Here is a 17,337-nt window from a genome sequence, read left to right as displayed (position 1 = left end):
CCCTGGTTTTTGTGATTGCCTGCCTTAGTGGCCAGTAGGGTTTGTATTTATGAATTCAAAAAGATGGTGGTAGGGAGGCAAAAAGGTGCTTATTATTAACAGGAAAACATATAAATGTATAAATCTCATTGGTAAAGGCCAATATATAATGTAAGGGTTAATCTCTTATAAAGTTAGTGAGTTTAAAGAGATAAAGGAGTAAAAATAAGTATAACTTTGATAATTTATTAACAGATACATAAAACATGTAAACTGTGGTATCAAAAATATGAGCATGGGGGGAATAAAATGGTAGAGCTTTAGAATACAGTCAAAGTTAAGTTCTTTTCAAGTCAAAGTAGACTGTTATAAGTTGTTTTATGTAAGTCTTATAACCACAAAGCAAAAACCTTTGGTAGATGCACAGAAGTTAAAGACAAAAGAATCTAAGCATACTAACTGACAGAAAACAATAAAATCATGGAGGAATAAAGCAAGAAAAGAAGAAAGGATCAGATGAATTACAAAACGGTGAGAAAACAAGTAACAAAATGACAATAAGTACACACTATCAATAATTACTTTAGGGGATCCCTGGGTGGCTCAGTGGTTTAGCGCCTGCCTTTGGCCCAGGGCACGATCCTGGAGTCCTGGCATGGAGCCTGCTCCTCCCTCCTCTTGTGTCTCTGCCTCTCTCCCTCTCTCTCTCTATGTCTATCATAAATAATAAATAAATATTTGAAAAAAAACCAATTACTTTAAATGTAAATGTACTAAACACCCTAATCAAGAGTGTTGTTGTTGTTTTTTTTAAAAGGACCCATCTATATCCTGCCTACAAGAGGCTCAGTTCAGATGTAAGGAGATAGAAAAAGACATCCCATGCAATGAAAGCTGAGAAAAAAAAAAAAAGGAAAAGCAAAAAGAAAAAGCTAGTGTACATACACGTACATCAGACAAAATAGACTTTAAAACAAAGACTGTAATAAAAGACAAAAATGGGCATTACATAAAGAAGTTCATCCCACAGGAGGATAAAATACTTGTAAATTTGAAGTAGCCAACATAGGAGCACCTAAAATGTAAACCAAATATTAACAGAAATAAAGGGAGAAATAGACAGTGATACAATAATTAATACTCCCACTTTCATCAATGGACAGATCATTCAGACAGAAAATCAACAAGGAGGGCAGCCCTGGTGGCCCAGAGGTTTAACACCGCCTTCAGCCTGGGGTGTGATCCTGGGGGCTGGGATTGAGTCCCAAGTCGGGCTCCCTGCATGGAGCCTGCTTCTCCCTCTGCCTGTGTCTCTGCCTCTCTCACTCATGAATAAATAAATAAAATCTTAAAAAAAAAAAAAAGAAATTCAACAAGGAGACACTGACATACAGTGACATTTTTGACCAGATGGACTTAACAGGCATACACAGAGTATCCATCTAAAACTATCAGAATACAAACTCTTATTAAGTACACATGGAACATTCTTAGGATGGACATATGTTACACTACAAAACAAGTCTTAATAATATTAAAAAGATTAAAATATCAAGTATCTTTTTTGACCACATGGTATGAAACTAGTAAATTAATTATAAGAAAACTGAGAATCCACAAATACATGAAAATTAAACAACATGTTATTGAACAACAGGTGGGTCAAATTTTTAAAAAGAGGATCAAAAATACCTATAGGCAAATGAAAATGGAAATACAACACAGCAAAACTTATAGGATGACCAAAAGCAGTTCTATGAGGGAAACTCATAGAACTTGCTTACATCAAGAAGCAAGAAATCTCAAATGAACCAACTTTACACCTCCAGGAGCTAGAAAATGAAGAACAAACAATGTGTAAAGTAAATAGAAGATAGTAACTGACAAATATCAGAGTGGAAATAAGCAAAATAAAAGCTTAAAAAATAGAAAATATCAATAGAACTATCAATAAAAAAGATAAAACTAAAAGCAGAATTCTGAAAAGATAAAAACCATTAAAAAAAAAAAAGATTTTATTTATTCATGAGAGAGAGAGAGAGAGGCAGAGACACAGGCAGAGGGAGAAGCAGGCTCCATGCAGGGAGCCTGACATGAGACTCGATCCCACGACTCCAGGATCACACCTGGGCCAAGGCAGGCACTAAACCACTGAGCCACCCAGGGATCCCCAGATAAAAACAAAATTGACAAACCTTTAACTAGATTCACCAAGAAAAAAATACACACACACACACACACATAATCAGAAATGAAAAAGGAGACATACAACTGATGCCAGGGAAATATAAAGGCTCAAAAGAGACTACTATGCACAATTATACACCAATAAATTGTACAACATAGAAGAAATGGATAAACTCCTAGAAACATACAACCTACTAAAACTGAGTCATGAAGAAACAGAAAATCCTAAAGACTAATTACTAGTAAGGAGACTAAATCAGGGATCAAAACCCCCCTAACAAACAAAAGTCCAAGGGATCCCTCGGTGGCGCAGCGGTTTGGCGCCTGCCTTTGACCGAGGGCGCGATCCTGGAGACTCGGGATCAAATCCCACGTCGGGAGCCTGCTTCTCCCTCTGCCTGTGTCTCTGCCTCTCTCTCTCTCTCTCTATGTGACTATCATAAATAAATAAAAATTAAAAAAAAAACAAAAAACAAACAAAAGTCCAAGATCAGATGGCTTCACTGGTGGAACACTTCTGAAGTCATTTTTTTTTTTTTTAAAGATTTTATTTATTTATTCATGAGATACATAGAGAGAGAGAGGCAGAGACACAGGCAGAGGGAGAAGCAGGTCCCAGGCAGGGAGCCTGATATGGGACTCGATCCCGGGTGTCTAGGATCACACCTTGGGCTGAAGGCGGAGCTAAACCGCTGAGCCACCTGGGCTGCCCGGAAGTCATTTTTTGAGGCCAGTGTTACCCTGCTACCCAAACCAGAGAAGGATACTACAAGAAAAGAAAATTACAGACCAATACCTGAAAAAATACATGTAAAAATCTTCAACAAAATATTTGCAAACTGATTTCAACAATACATTAAAAGGATAATAAACTTTGACCAAGTAAGATTCACTCCAGGGATGCAAGGATGGTTCCACATCCCAAATCAATGTGATACACTAATTGAGAAAATAAGGGTTAAAAATCATATGATTGGGCAGCCCGGGTGGCTCATCGGTTTAGCACCGCCTTCAGCCTAGGGCCTGATCCTGGGGACCCCAGGATCGAGTTCCACCTCAGGCTTCCTGCATGCAGCCTGCTTCTCCCTCTGCCTGTGTCTCTGCCTCTCTCTGTGTGTCTCTCATGAATAAATAAACACAATCTTAAAAAAAAAAATAAATAAAATCTTTTTAAAAAATCATATGATCATCTCAATAGGTGCACAAAAAGCATTTGATAACATTCAACATCTTTTATGATGAAACTCTCAACAAAGTGGGTGTAGAGGGAACATACCTCATTGTAATAAAGTCTGTATATGACCAACTCACACCAACTTTATATTCAATAGTGAAAAGCTTTTCCTCTAAGACCAGGAACAAGATAAGAATGCTTAATCCCACGACTTTTATTGAACATAGTATTAGAGGTCCTGCCTAGAGTTATTAGGCAAGAAAAAGAATTAAAAGGCATCCACTCAGAAAGGAAGAAGTAAAACTTTTACTCTTTTCAGATGATGTGATATTATACACAGAAAACCTTAAAAACTCCACCAAAACTTGTTTGAATTGATGACTGAAGTTGCAGTCATACAAAATCAATTTGCAATTTGTTTGAAGTTGCAGGATACAAAATCAATGTACAAAAATCTGCTATGTTTCTATGCACTGATCATAAACTATCAGGAAGAAAAATTAAGAAAACAGTCCCATTTACAATAGAATCAAAAAGGATAAAATATCTAGGAATAAATCTTTCCAAGGAGGTAAAAGATCTGCACCCTGAAACCTATAAGACAATGATAAAATAAATGAAAGATAGTCCGTGTTCAGAGATTGGAAGAGTTGCTATTGTTAAAATATCCTTACCTCTCAAAGTAACCTATAGTTTCAATGCAATTCCTATCAAAAATCCAATGGTATTTTTCACAGAAATAGAACAAACAATCCTAAAATTTGCTTGGAACCATGAAAGGGTCCAAATAGCCAAAAAAAATCTTGGTAAAGAACAAACCTGGAGGCATCATATTTCTTGGTTTCAAACTATGTTACAAAGCTAGAGTAACCAAAACTATGGCCTTGGCATAATGACCGACACATAGAATAATAAAAACAGAATAAAGAGCTAGAAATAAACTCACACATATAAGGTCAGATAATGAAAAAGAAGCCAAAAATATACAGTGGGGAGAGGATAGTCTCTTCAATAAATGGCATTGAGCAAACTGGACAGCCACATGCAAAAGAATGATTTGGACCACCACTTACCCCATATACCAAAACTAACACAAAATGGCTTAAGGACTTGCATGTGAGACCTGAAACCATAAAACTTCTAAAAGAAAACATAAGGGATAAGTTCCTTTGACATTGATCTTGGTAATTATTTTTTAGATTTGACACAAAGCAAAGGCAGCATAGGCAAAACTATACAAGTGGGGATGCATTAAACTATAAATTTCTGCATAACAAAGGAAACCATCAACAGACTGAAAAAGCAACCTACTGAATAGGAGAAAATATTTGCAAATCATATAACCGATAAGGGGTAAATATCCCAAATATACTTAAAAACTCATACAATTCGAGGAGGTGGGGCAAGATGATGGAGGAGAAGGGTCCTCACCTCACCTGGCCCCCCAACTTACCTAGATAACTTTCAAACCATCCTGAAAACCTAAGAATTCAACCTGAGATTTAAAGAGAGAACACCTGGAATGCTACAGAGAGAAAAGGTTTCACTGCTAACAAGGTAAGAAGACGGAAAAAAATAAAAACTCATACAATTCAATAACATAAAAAAAGCCCAATCTGAATAAAACATGGGCAGAGGATCTGGATAGACGTTTTTTAAAGAAGAAATAGAAAGAAATTGGCCAACAGGCATAAAAAAGATTCTCAACTTCACTTTTCAGCAGAGAAATGAAAATTGAAACCACAATATTACTTCACACTTGTTAAAATGGCTGTCATCAAAAAGAAAAAAGTAACAAGTGCTGGTGTGGTTGTAGAGGAAAGGGAACCTTTCTTCATTTTTAGTGGGGTTGTAGATTGGTGCAGCCACTATGGAACAGTATGATTTCTCAAATAATTAATAGAACTACCATATAATCCAGCAATTCCACTTCCAGGTATTTATTTGAGGAAAACACTGGCTCAAAAAGATATATGTACCCCATGTTCACTGCGGCATTATTTACAATAGCCAGGCTATAGACACAATCTAAATGTCCATTGTTGGAAGAATGCATAAGGAAAAAAAGTATATATACTATTCAGCCAAAAAAAAAGAAGGAAATATTGCCATTTGTGATGACGTGGATGGATTTGAGGGCACTATACTATGTGAAGTATATCAGACAAAGACGAATAACATACGAGCTATATTTGGAATCTGAAAATACCACGCTCTTAGATAAGGAGAACAGATTGGTGGTTGTTGGAGGCAGGGCATGGGGGGTGGGAGAAATGGGCAAAGGAGGTCAAAAGGTACAAACTTCCAATAATAAAATAATTTAATTACAGGGATGTAATGTATAGCATGGTAACTCTAGTTATTAATACCACATTGTATATTTGAAAGCTGTTAAAGAGTAAATCTTAAAAGTTTTTCCACAAGGAAAAAAATTTGTAACTATGTATGGTGATGGATTTAAGTAGAATTGTGTTTTTTTTTTTTTTTTAGAATTGTGTTTATAATTATTTCAAAGGATATACAAATATCAAATTGTGTTGTAAGCCAAAACTAAGATAATGTTATATGTCAATTATATCTCAATCAATTAATCAATCCTTTCATTATAATTGTTTAACACATCACAAAGTCTGTTTTATTCTGATGATAGGATCTTTTGTAAGGGTCTTAAAGACAGCAATTTCAGAATAAGAAGTAGGTCAAGATATGATTGGAACTTACAACTACATCTTGGCAGAGGTACCCAGCCTACATCAGTACATGTTGCCTTATTTCCATAGATTGTTGAAAAAAAGCCACTTTTACAATGATATGTGATTTCATCTCCACTTCTGTATTTGGTGGCTTTAGGTGTGTAGTCACCATTTCGAATATTAGGAGGAGGACATAGTGCTTCTGAAAAAACAAACAAAAAAAGGACATGTAGATAACAGAAATAACTACCCATTAAAATAATCAAGTACATAAAAATAAAGGAGGTGGATATTATTTTTTTGTCCCTATCACAGCACAAAATGGGATTAATATGAGTATAGTCTGATATCCTTCCCACCATATATCACTCATGTCCCACCACTATATCTCTCATCTGATGATCTGTGCCCCCTGCACTCTTGAATCTCCTTTCTCCAAAGCCATTACATACATCATCATATTCCATATGTGGTAATAAATTCATGACATATCACTTTGACTATTTTTTCCAATTATTCTTCAACTTCCTTGGCATCTATGGTTCTCATCAGGACTGTTTACAAATATTGCAAGTCTCTTCCTTCCAGATGGTTAGAAGGATTGCATATCACTATTCATTTGAAGTAGACATGACCCTATGACTTGCATAGGACAATAAAATGAGTGTAAAATAACATGTTTCCCTTAAAGGAGGAAGTTTGAAAAGCTATTGTGTGATTTATGTTCCTTTTTCCATAGCTGATTAAGGAAAAGCCATGAAAAGATGATGTCTCTATTCCTTGATTCTTACAGTTAATATAATGAGTAGGGTCCCTTCAGAACTACATTGGAATGAGCATAAATAGGAAAAAAAAAACCTGTAACTTATGTTGAAGAAAAAATGAATTCAGATTCTGAGGTCTTACTTTGAAGAAACTAACTTCATTGAAACCTGGAATGATGATTTATTCTAACGTTTATACAGGACAAGGGGACTGATATAAAATAATTGGTCTATATTTTGATGACTGGATGGATAATTTATCTAAATATTTTGAGTGGGGCTCTGGAAGTAAAACATATGGCAGAAGTTAAGGCCAGGGGACCTGTGCACCCATGTTCTTTGTGTACGAACCATGAATGTCATGAAGACAAACAGCTAGATTCCACACACCATCAGCTGAACAGGGATCTAATTTGAGTGATCATTGTTTTGTGTTCATTAACCTCTTTCTAAAATATTTTCTTAATAATGCCTGAAGGTGGGAGGATATATTTTCCAAGGAGCTGTTTGTGGACTCCATCTATCTATCTATCTTTTTTTTTTTGCAGGGGGTGGTGGTGGTGGTGCCTGGCCGGCTTAGTCAGTAGAGCATGTGACTCTTGATCTCAGGGTTGTGATTTGAAACCCTATGTTGTGTGGAGAGCTTACTTAAAACAAAAAAAGTCAAATAAAACCAATTTAAAAAAAATAAAATTGACTCAAAAGCTAACTCTAGTTTTTATAAAAGAGGCTCATTAAACAAGGTTTATGCATGTAATTATGAATCATACGATTAAAAGTTCAAAGGGCTCTTGAGAATTTAACTCTTCTCACCATCTCCCCACCTACCCGGGCCCACTGTATGACAGTATCTGTAAAACTTACCTTTTTAGAAGGGCACTTGACTTCTGATTTCATAGCACTTATTATTTGTTTCATACACTGCTGCAGCCCTCATCAGAAGACGACTTACTCTTTTCCAATAAATGTTTGCAAATCTCAACACAGTTGTTACTGTGTTATAACTATATCTTCTTGCTATTCTTCTAATATGATTTCCTAAACTCAACTATCTACATTCGCTCCTCTAGGCCATGATAGTTTGAGACCCAACTCTTTTTTTTTTTTTTTAAGATTTTATTTATTAGAGACAGAAAGAAGCAGAGACACAGGCAGAGGGAGAAGCAGGCTCCATGCAGGGAGCCCGACGTGGGACTCGATCCCGGGTCTCCAGGATCACACCCTGGGCTGAAGGCTGCACTAAACCGCTAAGCCACCAGGGCTGCCCAAGAGACCCAACTCTTTTAAAATGAGGTAAGCTAAGTAGAACACAATATCCCAGACATAACTTTTGGTGGGCACCAAACACAGTTGGGATGGATTCTTGCTCTGTACAACAAAATCCTTCAATTATGAAGCCTAAAAGAGGTGTTTTTGTTTTGTTTTGTTTTTTTCCCCAGCATTATCATCACCATTGATTCATATTAGGCCTGTGGATTAATGAAATCTCCAGTTACTTCCATTGTCAGCTGAGAGTTTCCTTATCTGGTGTTAATATAATTTACTTTTTTAAGCTAAATGTTGGGCTTTACAAAAGCAACCTGAGCAAGGTATATACCTGGAATTAGGAAGCCTGTTATAGCCGTGGCTCTCCTCTAGACTTGCTTTTTGGGCCTTGCATACGAAATGTTAAGTATACAATAGTTGACTCCTATAAATATTAATACTCCATTGTGAGAAAAAAAACTACTTAACTGTAGGGAGTATATGAATGAAAACAATTTATAAAATATGCAGCAAAACATATAGAAAAGAAATATAACATTACCTTTACATGAAGGACTTGGAATCCATCCAAGTTTAGTACATACAGTATCTCCTCTTTCACTGTATTCATAACCCTTGTGACATTTATAATGAAGTCGTTCATTTTCCTTGTAAGTTTGTTTCTCAAAAGTAAGATATCCATTTATAATTTCTGGCTTTTGGCAGGAAATTTCTAAATATAAGAGGTTAAATTCCAAGATGTTTGTTATATATTAAAGGGCTCATCTAAGACATATTTATATTATAGACACAAATTTTGTTTCCATTAGGTAAATCAGGCAACCAAACAAAAGTTCTATGTTGGCTTGAATGCTTGAATAATATCTGCTGTTCTTAATTTTCATTTTTAAAGGAAGGTAAAATTCTGAATAAAATGATGTTGTTAATTTTATTTGGTTTGAAGATAAATTAGTCCTTTTCAAATAAACAGCAGTCAGTAATGTTCATCAACTGTATATATAAAATTGAGTATAGCTATATAGGCTTATTGTGATAAGTGTTTTCACTGAATGACTTGCAAAATTACATTATTTTCTAGTTATTGATAACAGTAATTGTTGGCAAAACACTTTGTCAAAGAAGTTCATTTAACCTATTGCCATTACATCTCTGAAAAGTAACTGATCTGCTTTTGCGGCATCACTATCCATCAAAATTTTCTGTTGAAAAAAAACTGACCATCATCTTTGGCCTCATTTTCTCTCAAATATTTTCCCCTGGAATTATAGCAACAAATCTAATTCTCCCATCTTTTTAATCTGTTTTCCTGACGGTAACTTAATGGCCTTTTTTCTTGTCCCTTCATTGCTCCATTTAAAAATTCTCCATTGATTCTCAATTCAATCTGAATAAAAGCCAAATTCTTCAGCATGACATATAGTACCTTAGAACCTTGTACTGGCTTATCTTCAACCCATCACTGACTTACCCCTGCATGCATCCTACACGAGGACCCCCCGAGGACATGAGAACAGAGGAGCCTCACACTTACAGAAGATCCCTGTATTTGTACCTTCCTCTCCATGTGTTCCTGTGACTGGTATGCTTTTCTCCTCCTCAACTTCATTTGAAAAAGTCTCATTCTTCCTTTAAAATGTATTGTATGTATTAGTTACTCCAGGAAGGTTTAGCTAACCACAGGAATTATTTTTAAGAAGGAAACCCCATCTGTGAACCTCTAGAATATACAGTATTTGCTGTGCTGAATATAAATGTTTACAATTTACTGACTTGAAGAACTAGTTCAGTTAGAGCTTTTAAGGAGAGGAATGCTTTTCTCTGCATCTCCTTTTTGGTTAGACTAGACTAAGAAAGTGAAAATAATCAAGAGATTTTAGGGATCCCTGGGTGGCACAGCGGTTTGGCGCCTGCCTTTGACCCAGGGCGTGATCCTGGAGATGCGGGATCGAATCCCACATCAGGCTCCCGGTGCATGGAGCCTGCTTCTCCCTCTGCCTGTGTCTCTGCCTCTCTCTCTCTCTCTCTGTGACTATCATACATAAATTAAAAATTAAAAAAAAAAGAGATTTTAGATAAAGTTAAAAAAACAAATATGGCAGAAATTTCTGCTGAACAAGTATAGGTAAAATTAAGTATGGCATTTTAAATAAATTGACCATAAGGTTTCATGACAAAAGCCTAAATCATCAGACTGGTCATGATGTACTGGTTAGTAGTATTATAACTAAAGAAATCTTGACTTACGGTTTACTATAGAATTTTTTTTAAAAGGCAAAAATTTATTTAGTGGATGCAATTCCTTTCCACATACTTATCTAACTTACAGTATATATATAAAACAGGACCCTTTTCTAGAAGTATTATTCAAGAACAGAATTGTCATCATCATTCATGGAAATAAATAATGAATTTTTGACTTTTCAAATGAAAAGAAAGCCTATTCTATAGGCCAATATTAAAACTTGCAGCAGAAATGCTTACTATTTGAGCCATGAAAGCCAATTACAGTTTAATCATGGTTAAGACCATGAACTTTAGTTTCAGATGATCTAGGTTTGAATCTTAACTCTACCATTTATGTCATGATAACCTTGATCATAAGATTTAACTTTTTTTGCAACAGTTTCCTCAATTATAAAAGAGAGAGGAAAATAGTGCATAAATCACAGACATTTTGAAGATTAAATGGAATGACACATGTAAGGAACTTGGATCAACTAACTGGCAAATAATAAGTGCTGAATAAATGTTAGTTATTACTATTATACTCTTTGGGATGCACAATATTTTAAAATGCCTATTTTCATGAGAAAAACTAAAATCATTCAATCACATGATCAGTAAGTATATCTTACCCACACATCTCGGTTGTTCCGCACTCCAAATACCATTTGCTGAGCAATGGATTTCTGAAGGCCCATCAAGCATGAAACCTGAATTACACTCAAATCGTACTACATGTCCAAAAGTATATTCTTGGTCTGATTCCAATGCAATACTGGCAAGTCTTCCATTCTCTGGTTCTGTCACTGGTAAACACTTAACAACTGAAAAAATAAATATAACTTTTCTTATTAGAATTTGACAACTCCATTTTTTAAAAAGATTTTATTTATTTATTTATTCATGAGAGACACAGAGAGAGGGGCAGAGACACAGGCAGAAGGAGAAGCAGGCTCCTTGTGGGGATCCTGATGTGGGACTCGATCCCAGGACCCTGGGATCATCCCCTGAGTCAAAGACAGATGCTCAGTCACTGAGCCACCCAGGTGACTCTGATCATTCCAACTGTTTGTCAGATATAAAGGCTTGTAAATTAAAACAACAACAACAATAAGCTTATGTCTCATTGTTTTCTATGAAAGTGGACAAAGAAAATTATTTATTTGAATGACAAAAAATTACTTTTTTATAGTAACAAACAAGTGTTTCTTAAATGATTGAAAAATATAAAGCTTGGGATAATTAAATAAAAATTTTCACTTAAGCCCCAGAATAATATGACACTATAGTCCTAAAAGGTATTGCAGAAAACTTTCTATTTACTTCAATAGACAAATAGTCCTTAATTTTCCTTCCTCTCTCATGTCAGTGCTCAAAATAATCTGAGTACTCCCTTTGATTTTACTTCATATTTTCCAGTATCTCTTAGGTTATGGTATTTCAACTTTATTTTTTTTTTTTCAACTTTATTTTATAGTAGAATCATTCAGGATAGAATTAAAATGGAAATTCTATGGCCATCTTCCTGCTCTATTACCCGAGAGATACTGATGTAATAGGTTTTCAATAACCAAAATTTTCAGCATTAAATAAACACTTCAGGTGATTCCTTTGTAGATGTTCCTTAAAGCATTTAGATCTTTCCCCTCATTTCTGTAGATGAAAGATCTTTCATTCTCTTCTTTAGGTAACAGGATTTTTGAGTGATTGCATTTCTCCTCTTCTTCTTCCTTCCCCCCTCCTCACCTTCCTCACCCTCCTCCTCTACCTCCTGCCTCCTCCTCCTCTTTCCTTCTCTTTCCCTTCCTGCTTCCCTCCTCCTCCCCTCTTCCCCTCTACTTATTCCTCAGCATGAAACTAGGAAAGGCTATTCTGACTCATTTCTTATTTCCATGAGGACTAGAGATTGGGATTATTAGCTCAATATTTGGAAACAGGATCTATATTTTCTCATTCTTACTCTTTGCTTTATGGATCAGTAAGAAAAAGCAGAGCTCTTCCTAACTTCCTGTCTCTTTTCAGTAAGACTAAGACCACAAGAAAATCTCCCTTGCAACACAAGAGGGGAGACATGTCAAACTCATGTTCATCACTTCAGATGTTACTGGAAATCCCTGCATTTGGGTGGTTCTTGAATGAAAATGGCTTGATTAATAAAGCTGAAAATCTGATACTTGTGTTTTTTTTTTTTTCTAGTGGTTAGAATCCAAAAGAAAAGGAAAATAGGTTTTAGATTTCCTAATCTCTGATACTTCGAACATTAGATTAGATGAGACTGTATTCATATTTGGTTAATGAAACATAAAATAATGTAGTAATAAAAAGTCTAGATATTCATTCTGTACTATAGTAGAAGCCACTCTGAGTAAAAAATATTTAATTATAAACTTTAAGGATATTTAAATGTAAAACATCTCAAAAAATCTTATATATTTTAAATATTTGAATATATTAGTAAATCAACTTGACATATACCTTCACATATAGGAATATCATTGGTCCATCCATCTGGTTCACACTCACGGAAATTAATCCTACCTATTAACTGATACCTGAAAACCAAAAATAACAGAGTCGTGAGCTAATATGTATTTATATGCAATTTTGAGACCATCTGAATGCCCAGAAACTCCATTTCAGAGAAAATTAGCAGCATATGCATTTCCTTCCTCCTTCCTTCCTCTATTGCATCTTCCCTCCTCTTTTTTTCTTTTCTTTCTTTCCTTTCTTTCTTTCTTTCTTCTTTCTTTTTCTTCTTTCTTAAATTTCTTTCTCCTTTCTTAAATTCTCTTTTCTTTGTTTCTTTCCATTTCTTTCTTTCTTACTTAAGAAAGACCCTCAAGTCTTCAGGCATGTGGACTTGGAACTCATAATCCTTGGTTCACAATACAAACTCATTATGATTTTGTGCACAATACCTTTTTATCTTTTCATTGAGTCAATTAGTTACACTTAACAATGTTATAACCTCCTTGACCCAAAGCCAAAAACCAAAAACATGGTAGTAACCAAGAGCTAATAATATGTTACCTTCCTCCAGTCTTATTTCATACTCCTACCCTCCACAATAATATTTTTGGAACATTTTGGGCTTTTTACATAATCAAGGGTAGCACTAGTCCAAATTTCTTAGCATGTGGTTTATAGTTTATTTTTAAATTTTTTATTATTTTAATTAATTTTTCCAGAGTGTAGTCATCAAGTCAGTTTGCTTATATAACCTATCCAATGTCAAAATTTTCTAACTGTGGTAACTAATCAAGCCCATTCTTAAAATCTAGAATGCTCTACTTGAGTGAGTGTTCCTTCAGACAGATGCAAAATGTGCAATCATTACCAGAGGCTTTAGGTCAAGTCAAAGCATCCTTCTTAAGGTTACAGTGAACAGCTAGAGGAAAAATCCTTTTCTCAAAAACAAAATAATGGGCAGCATTTTGATAACCACAAGAGAGATAATTTTGAGAACAAAACTTTCCTACACTTCTAAATAATTCTACCTAGACAAATGTTTCCTTGCTCTACAAATAAGGATTGTTTCATTCATTAAACAAGTAAGGAAAAACTTTCTCCCTCAAAATATACTTATCTTTCTTTGAATGTTACTGATTTGTTCCTAACTCTCTAAAGGAAAAAAAAATTTCAATAGATTAAATGAGAGTCACAGAACTTGAAGACAAACATTTACTCTATATTTCTGTCATACAAAGGAACAAAATAAATGGCTATTTCTTTTGATAATTGGCTACTAAAATTCCTTCTCTGTCTCCTCTACTTGTATCCCATTCCAACAGAGAAAGTAGGTTTCCTGGTTCACATTTTCCATCTACATGAGAAACCCACTTGCTCCCCCAAAGCTTTTTCAGGAATTCTGCAAAATTCTACAGAAAACTACCGAAGGCCCACATCTGTAGGGAGAGGAGGAAAAAAAAGATTATCTAAATGTTGGTGATTGGGGAAAAGTAACAGCTCATATTTCTGCAATCCTAACCAGGCAAAATGCCAGAAAAACTTTTGGCAAAGTGCTTCCATAAAACTATCTACATGTAGGATACTGAAACTGAATATCCATATTGAATATCTTGATAAGCGGCTAGTATTCCGCTAAAGTGATATTAGGCAGAGAAAAGGTGGGTGGAGGCAAGGGATCAAAACGGGTCAGTTGACTGGCAGAACCATGGATGTAGTAAACCCATTCTACACGGATTCCACAACTGGGTCAACAAAGAGTTACATTCCCTCAGATAGGTAAAATAATCCCTTAAAAATTTTAAAATAGCATGAAATACTGATGCTTGTTTATTTTGCAAGGTCCAAGGATTTTTAATTCATTGATGAATACGTAGTCCTTGTTGGAGGCCCAAGGTGAATGGTGATAGTTACTCTTACAGAGTCTCTAACAGAGTTTGCCCATAATTTATATAAGCATAAGGAAGCAAAGATGAATTAAGAATAGCCAGAGTCAGAGGTGAAATATGTAGCAAATTTCTTCACCAAATTATAAATAGTGCTTATTACTGAGATTTAGAGAATCAAGTGGAAGGAGTTTTGATCTCTTTTGCCAAGTCAAATGTGGAACCTAAAGCGGCCAGACTAGCCTGGATTGAAAGGTATATTTCAGAGGAGAGGCAATTAGAAAGTTTAGGCCCAGATGGGCTGAAAATGTCTTTGAAAAATCTCCCTCAGGTAGTGGCCAAACAGAGCCTAACCTCATAAGAACTAAGACTTATTGGGTGTAAATGTCTAAGGAATTCTTCAAAGGGCTTCAGTATGTGTCTTTTTTATTTATTCCACCAATTCTATGATGCACCTGCTATGTTTCTGTTTTTATAATTGAGGAAATGAGAGTGAAGAATTGTTAAAATGATAATAGTTATGGAGTGGTGGAGTTTTGGGATGCAGGTTTATCCAAAGCTTAAGCTTTAAAATATATTTTATTGCTTAAAATCAAGAAATAAATGAAAAAAGAATAATAAGAATCAATTTGTAATTTATTTTTTTAAAAGATTATTTATTTATTTACTTGAGAAAGAGAGATAGAAAGCAAGTGAGAAGAGAAAGACAGAGAGAAGTAGAGAGGGGAGAAGCAGACTCCCTGCTGAGCAGCGAGCCCAACATGAGGCTCCATCCCAGGACCCTGGGATCATGACCTGAGCCTAAGGCAGATGCTTCGCCCACTTAGCCACCCACTTAGGTGCTCCCAATTTGTAATTTTTTGATCCTATTTATACTTATGAAGTATAAAATTGTAATGATATTGGTTTTCTCAGATATGAAACTTTCTTCAAAACAATTTTTTTGGGGCAGCCTGGGTGGCTCAGTGGTTTAGCGCCGCCTTCAGCCCAGGGCCTGATCCTGGAGACCAAGGATCGAGTCCCACGTCAAGCTCCCTGCATGGAGCCTGCTTCTCCCTCTGCCTGTGTCTCTGCCTCTCTCTCTCTCTCTCATGAATAAATAAATAAAATCTTAAAAAAACAAAACAAAACAGTTTTTTTACCTGGCTGAGAATAATAGGAATAAATGTCACTGAGGAGGTATCATAGTATTAAGATTAGCTATGAAAATCTAGTAGGTGGCTAAAGAACAAAGAATCAATGATGATGAATGTAGTAGCATTTTTGGTCCATGTGATAATAATTTGCATACCATGGAAACTTAAAGGATGATAGTTATTATTATTTCAGTGTAAAATATTTGTTTCTCCTAAATTTTATAAGCTTTTACCAAAGGAGGTGCCATGCAATCTGATTTTGTTACCATTCCCACTGTCCTATATACTCTGCATGTAATAGAATGTAGTCAGGACTTGTTGGAATAGCCCTTATTTATATGTATACTATTTTCCAGCCCTCCTATAGCTACACTCTACCACAGTAAATATAATTCATTTTAATTTTTCAGTGTTTAGATAATATGGTATCCAAATATAATCATTTCCATTATGGTTTAATTTTTCTGGTACTTGTACTTAGAAAAATCCTCACAGAGCACTGGGTGTTATGCTATATGCTGGCAACTTGAATTTAAATAAAAAAAATATAAATAGCTCATAGAAAAATAAAGTAACCTCAAGAATGCTAGTTAGTACCGTTCATATTTATTACCTAAATTACAACTCTCCCAATTATAAACTTCTTTTTTTTTTTTAAAGATTTTACTTGGATTTTTTTATTTTTATTTTTATTTTTATTTTTTTTATTTATGATAGTCGCACAGAGAGAGAGAGAGAGAGAGAGGCAGAGACACAGGCAGAGGGAGAAGCAGGCTCCCTGCAGAGACCCCAGTGTGGGACCTGATCCCAGAACTCCAGGATCATGCCCTGAGCTAAAGGCAGACCCTCAACTGCTGAGCCACCCAGGTGTCCCTAAACTTCTTTTTATATTGACTACATACCCCTCATTACATGTATAAACAACCTTTGCACCATATTCAAACTTATTTCCTCTTTCAAGATGAAAAGAACCAAAAGAAGCATCTCCAGGATGTCCACAAGGCCTTCCTAAAATGAAAAAAATAACATAATATTAGAATGTATCACAGGAAACACATTTTATGTAAGAGTTTGAGGAAAATGATATTTGATGTTATATCAGAGGACATGAATGAAGACGTACAAAAGTGAACAATGGCAGTTATTATTTTATAATTAAACTTATCTGTATAGTAGGGTTTTTTTTTAATTTTAGAAGATTAAACTCCTTATTAAGAATAATGATAGTATGTGATTTTGTATTTAAATGACAGTTGTCATATAATTCAGCTAAAATCAGTACAATATCAAACAGCATTTCACAACTAAAGTTTTCACAAATTTCACAACATACGAATTACTTACTCTGACATATCCTTGATGGATTAAGAGCCACCCATTCTCCATTCTTGCATTCCATTATAATAGCTCCAAGAGTTCTAAATCCAGGTCGGCATTTATATGTAGCTTGAGTACCCTCTGTATATGTTTGTTGAGGCCAGGCACCTGACAAAACTTGAGTTTCTTTTCTTGGAGGAGGTTCTTTACAATCTATGAACAATAAAAACGAAGTAAGTGTGTAAA

At 35.1% G+C, this 17,337-nt stretch overlaps 1 protein-coding gene across 1 annotated transcript in view; it reads right to left on the bottom strand.

The window, feature by feature from the left end:
- Nucleotides 1–17,337, bottom strand: part of CFH (complement factor H) — a 77,710-nt gene that overhangs the window by 41,036 nt on the left and 19,337 nt on the right. Inside the window, exons 2-7 of the mRNA XM_041774229.1 lie at nucleotides 17,119–17,304; nucleotides 16,677–16,782; nucleotides 12,762–12,838; nucleotides 10,919–11,110; nucleotides 8,605–8,775; nucleotides 6,062–6,235 (exon numbers count right to left, since the gene is read on the bottom strand). Of these exons, the coding sequence (XP_041630163.1) occupies nucleotides 6,062–6,235; nucleotides 8,605–8,775; nucleotides 10,919–11,110; nucleotides 12,762–12,838; nucleotides 16,677–16,782; nucleotides 17,119–17,304 (906 nt within the window). The remainder of the gene's footprint in view (nucleotides 1–6,061; nucleotides 6,236–8,604; nucleotides 8,776–10,918; nucleotides 11,111–12,761; nucleotides 12,839–16,676; nucleotides 16,783–17,118; nucleotides 17,305–17,337) is intronic.

The sequence above is a fragment of the Vulpes lagopus genome, chromosome 11, assembly GCF_018345385.1.
Source record: "Vulpes lagopus strain Blue_001 chromosome 11, ASM1834538v1, whole genome shotgun sequence".
Lineage (NCBI taxonomy): Eukaryota > Metazoa > Chordata > Mammalia > Carnivora > Canidae > Vulpes > Vulpes lagopus.
The sequence above is the reverse complement of the archived record's forward strand: the minus strand, read 5'-3'. Positions and strand labels throughout refer to the sequence as shown.